The sequence below is a fragment of the Leptinotarsa decemlineata genome, unplaced genomic scaffold (genome assembly GCF_025532065.1).
Source record: "Leptinotarsa decemlineata unplaced genomic scaffold, Ldec_3_MD MMD2_tig00003557_RagTag_RagTag, whole genome shotgun sequence".
In the NCBI taxonomy this organism is placed as follows: domain Eukaryota; kingdom Metazoa; phylum Arthropoda; class Insecta; order Coleoptera; family Chrysomelidae; genus Leptinotarsa; species Leptinotarsa decemlineata.
Window position 1 is genome coordinate 452,298 of NW_027412590.1, and position 14,118 is coordinate 466,415.

Consider the following 14,118-nt stretch of genomic DNA (forward strand, 5'->3'; position numbering starts at 1 on the left):
TCACTAAAAAAACTTTCCGGAAGGAAATGACATCTTGAATGAATCATACAGCGCTTTATTCGAGAAAAATATTCTTCAGTTTTCATTTCCCAATTTTTCGAAATCAAACTCCATTTCTTTATTTCATCGAGTATGAACAAATCCATCAGACAAGTCAAAACAGATAGAATACTTGATGTATCAAAATGAGAACAACTACAAGTAAGTAGTAAGTAGAGTATATGTCAATCAAGTAGGTCACCTATAGACTGATTTCGAAGTATTACCTCTCATCAGTGCAGATAAAGGTTTGTTACATGTAGACGAGCCGTATTGAAATTAATCGAGCTCCAGACACATTATTGTTTGGGCACTGATGAAAGGTTTTACGTCTAACCCGATCCGTAGGTGATATACTTGTTTGATTTCAGCGTGATCCTGTTGCTGGATGAACCAATAACATCTGCAAGACTAACCGCTGTGAGGTATCTTTCATAAATATCTGTCATATACAATTTGATATCCAACGTGGTATTAGCCGGTGAAGTAGTTGTTTTTCAATAGGCAGTTACCGGAACCTACGCTGTAGGTTAGTTGTGAGAGATAAAATTCAATTTCAAACTATTCATTTCTGGAAGTAGGTGTCGTTGATGTAGGTAGAGTGTAGTATTGAGGATAACTATGTTGTCAGACTATATTTTGTTGAACAAAAATTTAGTGGACACATATTGCTTCGATTATTCAGAGAAAACTTTTCTAGGTTGATCAAAAACCTACTTTATCAGATCAAAGATGAACTGTTGCTTTAGTTAGATCAGTAATCATGGAAGAATTTGAATGTGATGTTTCCTGACAAGTGGATTGGACTACAGAGATATTTTTTTCGGTCAACTGTCTATCAATTGATATTCAATCATGAGAAATAGTTGAATCAGGTATTTCTGTGTACTGCCGCTACACAGAAATACCTGGAATTGAGAATTGACAAGGCATCCTAGCGAGATACACCTTTTCATCATCGTTTGAGTGATATCCTGAGAATGAAATCATGTATTTTCATGAAGTATTTTTGAAAATTTTCTGTTGAAAAGTGGGAAATGTCAGTTTATTCCAGTAATGAAAACGATCCTTTGAAATCAGTCGAAAAAAGTCACAGTAGTTTTTTTTCAAAAAATACTTACTCTTCTTCATTAGTATACACTCGTTTCTGTAAATGAACTATATCGTGTCTGAGATCAGCTAATAATAATAAAAGGAAATCGATTGACCATTTATCACCCTTCGGCCCTTTTGCTCCTCTATCGCCTTGCTCGCCCTTAGGTCCCTGGGGTCCAGTGGCACCAATTTCACCCTGGAAATAACAGTTTTGATTTTTGTTATTCGGTGACTTCCATACATACTTGAGGTCCCCTCTTACAGGAACATTGATTATTGCCGTCTCCTAATGGAACGAAAGCATCTACCATCGAGTAAGTATAATCCAAGTTGGAGCTAGATTTGGAAGAGGTAACATCCGATCCTGAAATATATGCGTATATCTTATAATTGGAATCTATGAATAACTATTATCGAGGTTGATCAGTGAAAGAAAGTAAAACAATGGAAGGATGAGAAGACATACACAATGAGTAGAAATGTAAAATCGAAGGTGGAATGGGAGCCTCTGGCGTAGGATGAATTCAAAACAAGTACTTTTCTAATCACCAGAAATGCAATACTCATCTTGATACCCGTTTTACTAACCAAGTTGGCGTCTTCAGGGAATTGAAAAAGTACATCAACTGAAGACATCAATTCGATCGATGAAACGCGCGTGGAAAATATTGGGAATATAGCTTGTTTTGGATTAATGAATGTTGTGTCTGATTCGAGAAAAACAATCAATTCAAGTCTTTTGAAAATAAAATAAACCTACGGCGAGGATTGGAAAAATGTTAGGTGAAATGTCAGTGACATACAAACGCCCAAATCAAGCTATTTCGCGAAAGTCAATACCCATAATCTTCTTTCGGTAATAACTGACTCGTTATCAGTAGGTATGCTAAGTTCGTTCTGCCTCATTCACTTCCGGTGTAGTCGGATGGCGAGTCGGATGGTCAGTTGGATGGAGGGTCGGTGGTGGTAGGAAGAGCAAGACCACAAGACCAACCCCAGCGAGGTTTATTAGGGTGCGGCGGTGCAAAGAGCAACCCTTGCATGTGTGTGTGTGGAGGGTTGTTGGTCTTTGTTGGTGGTGAGGGGTGTGGAAAAGAATGACAAGTGACAGAGGCGGCGTGACAGGTGTTTGGTTGGGATGCAGGATTTCGGTATGGTTCCTTGATTTGGAGATGGGTCCTTGATTTGGAGATGGGTCCTTGATTTGTACCTAGATTTGGGTCCTCAATTTAGGCCCTCGATTTGGACCTCAATTTGGGTCCACGATTTGGGCCCTCGGCTTGGAACTCGATTTGGGCCCTCGACTTGAACCCCGATTTGAGTCATCGACTTGGACCTCGACTTGGACCTCGATTTGGGCCCTCGACTTGGACCTCGATTTGGGCCCTCGACTTGGACCTCGATTTGGGTCTTGACTTGGACCTCGATTTGGGCCCTCCACTTGGACCTCGATTTGGGTCTTGATTTGGACCTCGATTTGGGCCCTCGACTTGGACCTCGATTTGAGACACACACACACACAAATTTTCATTTTATTCAAATGAAATATATCAAACAGTTTCTTCGCATATTCACAATTGTTATCATGTATTATTGATGAAACGTTAGTGAACAGGAAATGTGATACAGGAAATGCGATAAGAGACACTGAAATACATCATTTAACGACATAAGAGTATGATATATTTTCGATGGTTTGGTCAGTCATATGAGTGTGAGAGAGATGGAGCTTCGAACTGATCTATTTCAAAGATAGTAGTAGCGTAAACAGTTCGGTGTTGTTGGTTGTAAAGCTAAAGCATTGTGACTTATGAGACGTTGCCGGTTTTCTAATAAGGAACGTATGAATTTCAGCGTTTGAGAAAAAAAAAACATGGCGGCGGATATTAAAGAAAAAAACATTGGAGTCCAGCATTAAAGAAAAAACATTGCCACCATCGTGATTTACGTGGTATGCAGCGTTTAAGAAAAAAACATGGCGGTGGAAATTGAATGGAATATACAACGTTGAAGAAAAAACATGGCTGCCAACATGCAAGTTAAAAACATCCAAGTTGACGAAGAGAAAACATAGATGGTGCGCGCGCAACACGAAAGGTTGGGAGGGTCTAATATTTTTTCGTGAGATCCGACATGCCAGACATTATTTGTCTTTGATAAATGTGTCAAATATATGGAATAATATAGTTTCAGATCTGTACGATTCATCGAAAAATAAATACTTCCGGTTTATAAAATTCGCGATAGAAGCAAAGTAATGGTGAATTTGGAATGGCCATATCATGTAGAGTCCAAATCTACAATAAAATGGACACTTCCGGTATTCACTTCCGGTCGTTCGATTTCGATAATTTCGGCATCAATGGATTCGTCTCGATGTAAAATAACTGAACATATTTGAGCTTTCATCTTTCTTTATATATTTCATTTTATTTTTCATGATTGTTTGTCAAATAAAATCGAGTCGACTCGAAGTGAAAACTGACAATTGTTTGTAAACGTGAAAGAACATGTTTTGAATAGTAGACAGAAGCGTGGATGGGAGAATTTCGTGGTAGATAATTAAAATAAGATTTTGTGGTAATGACCAAACTGGAAAATTTATTTTGATCATAGTGGTTTTGATAACAAGTTTGCAAAGGGGAATTGTGTTTTTGATAAGAATTATCAAAACGGATGTGAAACCAAATGCAGGAATTTTGTGGGTTTGAAAACAGGTAGTCGTTTCCTGTGATGAGAAAAAGTTTACGGAAATGTGTTTTGAGATATTGATTGAGGTTTTCCCAGCGGAAGTTTTTTCCTGTGAAAAGAATCGAAAACAGGAAGTCGTTTCCTGTGATAAGAAAAAGTTTACGGAAATGTGGTTTGAGATATTAATTGAGGTTTTCCCAGCGAAAGTTTCTTCCTGTGATAATAATCGATAAACGGAAATGTGGTTACAGATAATTGTATTATTTGAGTGAACGCAAACTAGGAGTCATATCATTCTGATAAATCGATATCGAACGTATCGGCAACGATTTGTCAAAGGGATTGAAAGAACTCACCGATTTGGTAAAAACATCATTGAAAACAAACATGACGTCGAAGTGTACAGGGTGCGTTAAAATACATCATTTAGGAAAAAACATGGCGGAGGAAATCGGATGGAATATACAACGTTAAAGAAAAATCATGGCTACTAACATGCAAGTGAAAAAACATTCAAATTGGCATTATTAGGAGATGACGTGGAGAAAACTTAGACAGTGCGCGCGCAACACTGAAGGTTAGGAGGGTTTGATATTTTTTCGTGAGATCCGACATGCCAGACATTGTCTTTGAATAATGTGTTGAATATAGGAAATAACAAAGTTTCGGATATGTATGACTCATCGAAGAATAAACACTTCCGGTTTATAAAAATTGAGATAGAAGCAAAGTAATGATAAATTCGGAATTGTCATATCGTGTAGGGTCCAAATCTACAATGAAACGGACACTTCCGGTCGTCCGATTCCGATAATTTCGACATCAATGGATTTGTCTCGATGTAGAGAAACATAATAAGGCATTTGCAAAAGTGTTGAAAGCATAGGGAGCTAACTTTGTTATTATTGAAGATGGCAAGGGGTTGCAGGTACTCTAACGTCACAATTTTCACTTGAGAACATGAAAATGAAAAACATAGGTTTGTAACATGCATTTTATTTATTTTGGTAATACATTATAAAGTCATTTGTATAGAATATTTGCGTTTCGAATGTTGTAATTATATTTGACTCGGTTGTGCAACGTAACCAGATGTTAGGTGGTAAATGGAAAGAGTGGTTGGGATGAAAACACGCGGTATCGTGGAAGGGAGTAATATCATTGTTTGAAAGTATGTTAATTGTGTTCAACAGTTGAAATAATCAGTGATAAAATGTCACCTGAAAAATACAAACGGAAATTCGGAGAAAAGAAGATTGTTTGAGAGCAGCTGAATGATTCAGATTTTCAAGACAGAGTGTTCAATCGGAAAGTACTTTAAACAAAATATCCTTTACGATGAATCCAACTTCGCAGTATAGATAATGTCACCGCCAATGATGAAAATGAATTTTGTGCTTTCAACTGCAATAATAAACAAGGTTTGTATGTGAACGTACCAAAGGGTGTGAAATACATTACAATATGTTTGGAGCCTAATAATTTCGGTAATGAATGCAATAGAACACAATGGAAATTGATGAGTTCAACATTTGTCAATGACAACCAGTTGGCAGTTTTTGTAAGAAAAGTGCCAAAGAATACTCCATTCAAATATAAACTGAGGTTGACATTCCAAGATCTTCGTGAAGTTGATACGAAAACGGTGGAATTTGCTTCAGAGCATGCAACGTTAAAGAAGTCGCAAATGGAATTTGAGCTTTATGGAATTTTCATTATAGTGTGTACGATATTAGCATGTATTTTGATTAGAGTTGTACAAGAAATAATTATGGAATTCAATAAGAAATGGCCGATTTTGTTCAAATAATAAACATTTGAATATTCACGTTTTCATTTTATTCCAAGTCGATGAAAATATATCAAACAGTTTCGCATATTCTCATTGTTAGCACATATTATTGATAAAGTAGGAAATGTGATAAGCTACTTGACACCGTCGACACCAAGCACCAAAAATATGTTTGCCATCGAGATATACAGGGTGTCTCATCATTTAAAAACATCACTTCAATGTGTACAGGGTGTCTCAAAATTCATCAATAAAGAAAAACAAATATTGTTATCAATTAAGTTGCAGCTAAGTGCTTCATGTTTTTTCTGTAACCCCATGCTGGCGTCATTACCATCTCACCCACACATACTCACAACTACCATACATAAAAGTGAAAAAATGACTTTGGAATTCAGTATTGTTTCAAAATGTTGTGGTGGCCACTCATATTTTTTCCGTACCTCACTACTTGTGAAAATGTAACGAATAAAGAAGAAATGTTGCAGTATCTATTTCGATATGGTTACATCGAAAACAATAATTCTCTCACAGATTTTGAATCGAGAAATATAATCTTCCCATAGATAGTACATCGAATTCAGATACTCTGAGTTTGCTTCAAAGACCGAGATGTGTTATTGCTGAAAACGCTTTCACGATTCAAGGTAAATGGAAGAAAACATATATCAAATGGTCTTTTCCGCAAGCATCTGTCAAAATGAGGCTTGATGCTGAAAAAGCCTTCAGTTTATGGGAGAATATTTCTAATTTAAAATTCAAGTATGTTCGTTTGACGAATACCAAAAAACCTGATATAACTATATCAGTGGTGAAAAGAAGGCATTCATTACGCCGAGACTGCATGGGTAATGGAATGTGTCAATCTAAATTTGATGGTCCCGGGAGAATTTTAGCTCATGCTTACCCACCTTCGAATGATGCATGTTCTGAAATTCATTTAGACAAGGACGAATCGTGTGATCTTGATGGAAACGAAGGTACAAATTTTCTCATGACCGTAACTCACGAAATTGGGCATGTACTTGGATTGGGGCATAGCAGCCAAGAAACTTCCATTATGTTTCCTTGGTACCAACAAAAAACAATTCAATTAGGAATAGATGATGAAAATGCCATTGAATCTTTATATGGTCGACGTAATACCACCACAGTAAAAACAACTCAGCGTTGTTTTTACTGTTGTGGTATTCAAAAAAACGTCAACGACAAATACTCCCCAAATAACGAAGAAAACATCCAACACCCTTGAGACTGAAATAAAAAACCTTTGCAATGTGAATATCCCCGATTTTATGTTTTTGGCAAAAGCTCCAGAGTTCCCAAATCACAGACTATATGTAGGTTACAACAAATATTTATGGAAGCTGGATTTGAATGAGATGTTGATACCTGCGAAACCAGAGAGAATTGTTGATTATATGAGTGAAAACGTTTCTTTTAACCAAATTTTTCAAAATTCGGCAGGCGACATAATTGCACTCGATAAAAATAAACGTAAATATTATGTGGCACTATTTCCTAGCCTAGAAATCAAAGAAAATCATCCAATTCGAGTTACATCCGATATAAATGTGATATTCCAAACTAATAGTGGAAAAGGTTACATACTGTATGACAATAAATCATACGTGGAATTTTTTGAAACGCCTAGTGTAATAACAACCAGAGGACGGATTTCCGATATATTTCCGGGAATTCCAGGAGACATCACAGGTGCTTTTCGATACATTGATGGACACATGTACTTTTTTAGAGAGAACACGTATTTTAAATACAACAAGTTCACAAGACGTATTGTTGAAGCAGGAAAATTCAATTGGAATATGTTTGGTGTTCCATGCCCTGCAGAAGGACTTTTACATCAGCTAAAAGAACTCCTGAAGAAAATTACATCTATTTATCATTAATATTTTACTTAATGTAATCAATAAATACTTATATAACAGCTCGAAGTTTTTTCTATTTTACAACCATTACAACACCAAGCTTTTTATTGTTGTATCTTGGAGGCAGAGAGATTTTGAATAAAGGAAAAAACAAATATATTTTTATGTGTTTTATTTATGAAGTATGTGATTGTGTTCGTACGAATGAGGATTGTTGCGACAATGATTGTTGAGCGACAAAAAAGTAAATATTTTCTCATCCATTACATAAATCATACACTAGTTTTTGTTTATAATAAAATGAATATTCACGTAAAGCATTAGCATACAGACTATCTAAAGATGAGACCTGACAGAAACCTTCTATAATTTCTTCCAAAGTTAAATTAGTTTTCGGTAGAAACTACATCGACTTTGATAAACGTGGTAATATTACAACTGAAGGACTCGCATTCAAAGGAACTCCAGGGCTATATAATTTGATCTTTCTCGATGAACCTGAAGACTTCAATAAGGAGGATCAAGCCTCTTATAAACGTTTGTTGGAAGTAACACAATCCCACCTGAATGCCAGAGGATTCATGAAGGGAACTCAAAAATGGAAATGGTTCGGCATAATAAGACCTATGTTTCGAAATCTACAAACGAAAGCCATCGATTCTCATCGTTGGATATATAATGACAAGCCCTTCGAGTATGTGTATTGGGATGATCCGAACGAGTTATGTGATAGATTAAAGCTGCTTATAGCTTCGAGAGATGCTGGAAATACGTCACATGACAATGAAATTACATCTATATTTAATGAACTCAGAGAAGCCGACATTATTCAGTAATAAATCATCATTCATAAGACATGTATTTTATTCCAAAAATGTGATGCCATAAATAATGCATAACTGACGTGGAAATCGCACCAAAAAATGTCAAAAATTTCATGCGTTTAAATGTACAGTTTCGTCAAAGAAATCGCATCGAAAAAAACGTATCTTTCAAACCATCATTTCGTGCAAAAACCCATATGATTCACATTGTAACACGCTATGGAAAATAATGCAGAAACGACGCGAAAATCGTGTCAAAAAATGCCAAAAATTTGATGCGATAAATCGTTCGTTTTCACCCCAAAAAGTATCAAAAATTCAACAAAAATTCAATGCGTTGAAACGACCATTTTTGAACACCGTAATCACGTTGAAAAAACACATATTATTGAAATCATATCGATGTGTGTCACATTTGCATCATGACTATTGACAAGTTCGGACGTAGCTCAAATAGGAAGCGAAAGCATTCTGCAACATCATCAGTAGGCACTGGTGGAGGTTTGCTGCATACACCCGATGGGAACATTGATTTCGATAATTTGAAATTGTGTAATGTGAAAAGACCTACGAACGCATCAGATGCAGTCAACAAAGAATACATGGATGAAGTTGAGAAAAACCTCACTACTTTCATAAGAAGAAATATGACTAACTATGATAGAAAAATGATTGAGTTCACGATGAAAGTAACCAATGATATGAAAAATTTGAGAAATGATGTAAACGCACTTATCAAGAATGAGGTTAATAAGTTAGATATTGAATTTGATGAAAAAATTCAAACAGTTAACACCGACCTCTTTCAAACGACTCGAAATGCTACGGAACAGCTCCAAAAATTGCATGAAAAATTCAAACTTCAATATGAAATCGATATCGAATGTATCGGCAACGATTTGTCAAAGGGATTGAAAGAACTCACCGATTTAGTTCACGAAAAGAATGCCAAAACTTTGCAATCTATGCAGCAAACTGATATTTTGATCAAGAAAATAGATGAAGAGTTGAAAGAATTTCAATCTAACGTCGAATCGCAAATATCTACATTAGGTGTGAATGTTGAAAATTTGGAGCTCGTAATCAACAAAAAATCTTCAGAACCTTCCTCCAATGTAATAAATTGAATGTTTTCACAACATTACGCACAGTTATGGCTTCCAAAGACAAGATTCAACTTGTCTGTGAACTGCATAAGCCAGTTAGAGAAAATTTTCCTCGACGTCGTACCATTATCAAGGGACTGGATGATCTGTGGCAGATGGACTTGGCTGAGATGAGATCCTACGCTCACCACAATCGAAATTACAAACTCATTCTCGTCGTCATCAATTGTTTTTGTGATTTCTTCTCCCGTTTTCGATTTCAACGGCCGTGTCCACACGAATTTCGAATTTCGGTGGTATTACGTCGACCATATAAAGATTCAATGGCATTTCCATCATCTATTCCTAATTGAATTGTTTTTTGTTGGTACCAAGGAAACATAATGGAAGTTTCTTGGCTGCTATGCCCCAATCCAAGTACATGCCCAATTTCGTGAGTTAGCGTCATGAGAAAATTTGTACCTTCGTTTCCATGAAGATCCCACGATTCGTCCTTGTCTAAATGAATTTCAGAACATGCATCATTCGAATGTGGGTAAGCATGAGCTGAAATTCTCCCGGGACCATCATTCAGATTGACACATTCCATTACCCATGCAGTCTCGGCGGAATGAATGCCTTCTTTTCATCACTGATATAGTTATATCAGGTTTTTCGGTATTCGTCAAACGAACATACTTGAATTTTAAATTAGAAATATTCTCCCATAAACTGAAGGCTTTTTCAGCATCAAGCCTAATTTTGACAGATGCCTGCGGAAAAGACCATTTGATATATGTTTTGTTCCATTCACCTTGAATCGTGAAAGCGTTTTCAGCAATCACACATCTCGGTCTTTGAAGCAAACTCAGAGTATCTGAATTCGATGTACTATCTATGGGAAGATTATATTTCTCGATTCAAAATCTGTGAGAGAATTATTGTTTTCGATGTAACCATATCGAAATAGATACTGCAACATTTCTTCTTTATTCATTACATTTTCACAAGTAGTGAGGTACGGAAAAAATATGATTGGCCACTACAACATTTCGAAACAATACTGAATTCCAAAGTCATTTTTTCACTTTTATGTATGGTAGTTGTGAGTATGTGTGGGTGAGATGGTAATGACGCCAGCATAGGGTTACAGAAAAAACATGAAGTACTTAGCTGCAACTTAATTGATAACAATATTTGTTTTTCTTTATTGATGAATTTTGAGACACCCTGTACACAATGAAGTGATGTTTTTAAATGATGAGACACCCTGTATATCTCGATGGCAAACATATTTTTGGTGCTTGGTGTCGACGGTGTCAAGTAGCTTATCACATTTCCTACTTTATCAATAATACGTGCTAACAATGAGAATATGCGAAACTGTTTAATATATGTTCTTCGACTTGGAATAAAATGAAAACGTGAATATTCAAATGTTTATTATTTGAACAAAATCGGCCATTTCTTATTAAATTCCATAATTATTTTTTGTAAAACTCTAATCAAAATACATGCTAATATCGTACACACTATAATGAAAATTCCATAAAGCTCAAATTCCATTTGCGATTTCTTTAACGTTGCATGCTCTGAAGCAAATTCCACCGTTTTCGTATCAACTTCACGAAGATCTTGGAATGTCAGCCTCAGTTTATATTTGAATGGAGTATTCTTTGGCACTTTGCTTACAAAAACTGCCAACTGGTTGTCATTGACAAATGTTGAACTCATCAATTTCCATTGTGTTCTATTGCATCCATTACCGAAATTATTAGGCTTCACACATATTGTCATGTATTTCACACCCTTTGGTACGTTCACATACAAACCTTGTTTATTATTGCAGTTGAAAGCACAAAATTCATTTTCATCATTGGCGGTGACATTATCTATGCTGCGAAGTTGAATTCTTCGTAAAAGATATTTTGTTTAAAGTACTTTCCGATTGAACACTCTGTCTTGAAAATCTGAAACATTCAGCTGCTCCCAAACAATCTTCTTTTCTCCGACTTTCCGTTTGTATTTTTCAGATGACATTTCATCACTGATTATTTCAACTGTTGAACACAATTAACATACTTTCAAACAATGATATTACTCCCTTCCACGATACCGCGTGTTTTCATCCCAACCACTCTTTCCATTTACCACCTAACATTTGGTTACGTTGCACAACTGAGTCAAATATAATTACAACATTCGAAACGCAAATATTCTATACAAATGGCTTTATAATGTATTACCAAAATAAATAAAATGCATGTTACAAACCTATGTTTTTCATTTTCATGTTCTCAAGTGAAAATTGTGACAGAGTACCCGCAACCCCTTGCCATCTTCAATAATAACAAAGTTAGCTCCCTATGCTTTCAACACTTTGCAAATGCCTAATTATGTTTCTTTACATCGAGACGAATCCATTGATGTCGAAATTATCGGAATCGGACGACCGGAAGTGAAAACCGGAAGTGTCCGTTTTATTGTAGATTTGTACCCTACACGATATGACCATTCCGAATTTATCATTACTTTGCTTCTATCTCAATTTTTATAAACCGGAGGTGTTTATTTTTCGATGAGTCATACAGATCCGAAACTTTGTTATTTCCTTTATTTAACACATTATTCAAAGACAATGTCTGGCATGTCGGATCTCACGAAAAAATATCAAACCCTCCTAACCTTCAGTGTTGCGCGCGCACCATCTAAGTTTTCTCCACGTCATCTCCTAATAATGCCAATTTGGATGTTTTTTTACTTGCATGTTAGTAGCCATGATTTTTCTTTAACGTTGTATATTCCATCCGATTTTCGCCGCCATGTTTTTTCCTAAATGATGTATTTTAACGCACCCTGTACACTTCGACGCCATATTTGTTTTCAATTATATATTTTGAGATACCTAATAACATTGAGGGATTGCACTTTGAAACGATTCAACCTCATTAATCTGTAATATTTTTCCACACCCTCATTGACATTTGACAGTTGCACAAACACCGATCCGTATTGACAGGCATCATAAAACCGGCAACTGTGCGGAATGCTAGACTTCTGTTAAACTGACATGTTTTCTCAGATATATGTTGACGTACCCTGTACACTTCGACGTCATGTTTGTTTTCAATGATGTTTTTTACCAAATCGGTGAGTTCTTTCAATCCCTTTGACAAATCGTTGCCGATACGTTCGATATCGATTTATCAGAATGATATGACTCCTAGTTAGCGTTCACTCAAATAATACAATTATCTGTAACCACATTTCTGTTTATCGTTTATTATCACAGGAAGAAACTTCCGCTGGGAAAACCTCAATTAATATCTCAAACCACATTTCCGTAAACTTTTTCTTATCACAGGAAACGACTTCCTGTTTTCGATTCTTATCACAGGAAAAAACTTCCGCTGGGAAAACCTCAATTAATATCTCAAACCACATTTCCGTAAACTTTTTCTCATCACAGGAAACGACTTCCTGTTTTCAAACCCACAAAATTCCTGCATTCGGTTTCACATTCGTTTTGATAATTCTTATCAAAAACACAATTTCCTTTTGCAAACTGGTTATCAAAACTACTATGATCAAAATAAATTCTCCTGTTTGGTCATTACCACAAAATCTTATTTTAATTATCTACCACGAAATTCTCCCATCCACGCTTCTGTCTACTATTCAAAACATGTTCTTTTACGTTTACAAACAATTGTCAGTTTTCACTTCGAGTCGACTCGATTTTATTTGACAACCCATCATGAAAAATGAAATGAAATATATAAAGAAAGATGAAAGCTCAAATATGTTCAGTTATTTTACATCGAGACGAATCCATTGACGCCGAAATTATCGAAATCGAACGACCGGAAGTGAATACCGGAAGTGTCCATTTCATTGTAGATTTGGACTCTACATGATATGGCCATTCAAAATTCACCATTACTTTGCTTCTATCTCGAATTTTATAAACCGAAAGTATTTATTTTTCGATGAGTCGTACAGATCTGAAACTTTATTATTTTATATATTTGACACATTTATCAAAGACAAATAATGTTTGGCATGTCGGATCTCACGAAAAAATATTAGACCCTCCCAACCTTTCGTGTTGCGCGCGCACCATCTTTGTTTTCTCTTCGTCAACTTGGATGTTTTTTACTTGCATGTTGGCAGCCATGTTTTTTCTTTAACGTTGTATATTCCATTCAATTTCCGCCGCCATGTTTTTTTCTCAAACGCTGCATACCACGTAAATCACGATGGTAGCCATGTTTTTTCTTTAATGCTGGACTCCCATGTTTTTTTCTTTAATATCCGCCGCCATGTTTTTTTTTTCTCAAACGCTGAAATTCATACGTTCCTTATTAGAAAACCGGCAACGTCTCATAAGTCACAATGCTTTAGCTTTACAACCAACAACACCGAACTGTTTACGCTACTACTATTTTTGAAATAGATCAGTTCGAAGCTCCATCTCTCTCACACTCATATGACTGACCAAACCATCGAAAATATATTATACTCTTATGTCGTTAAATGATGTATTTCAGTGTCTCTTATCGCATTTCCTGTATCACATTTCCTGTTTATCAATAATACATGATAACAATTGTGAATATGCGAAGAAACTGTTTGATATATTCCATTTGATTAAAATGAAAATTTGTGTGTGTGTGTGTCAAATCGAGGTCCAAGTCAAGACC

The 14,118-nt window shown here is 35.9% G+C and overlaps 1 protein-coding gene across 2 annotated transcripts in view; it reads right to left on the minus strand.

The window, feature by feature from the left end:
* The window catches only part of LOC111516690 (collagen and calcium-binding EGF domain-containing protein 1), a 58,173-nt gene that overhangs the window by 1,339 nt on the left and 42,716 nt on the right, over positions 1 to 14,118 (minus strand). For both annotated transcript variants that reach the window (XM_074178155.1, XM_074178154.1), the window contains 2 exons: positions 1,380 to 1,498; positions 1,161 to 1,330 (listed from right to left, as the gene is read on the minus strand). In XM_074178155.1, coding sequence (XP_074034256.1) covers positions 1,161 to 1,330; positions 1,380 to 1,498 — 289 coding nt within the window. The remainder of the gene's footprint in view (positions 1 to 1,160; positions 1,331 to 1,379; positions 1,499 to 14,118) is intronic.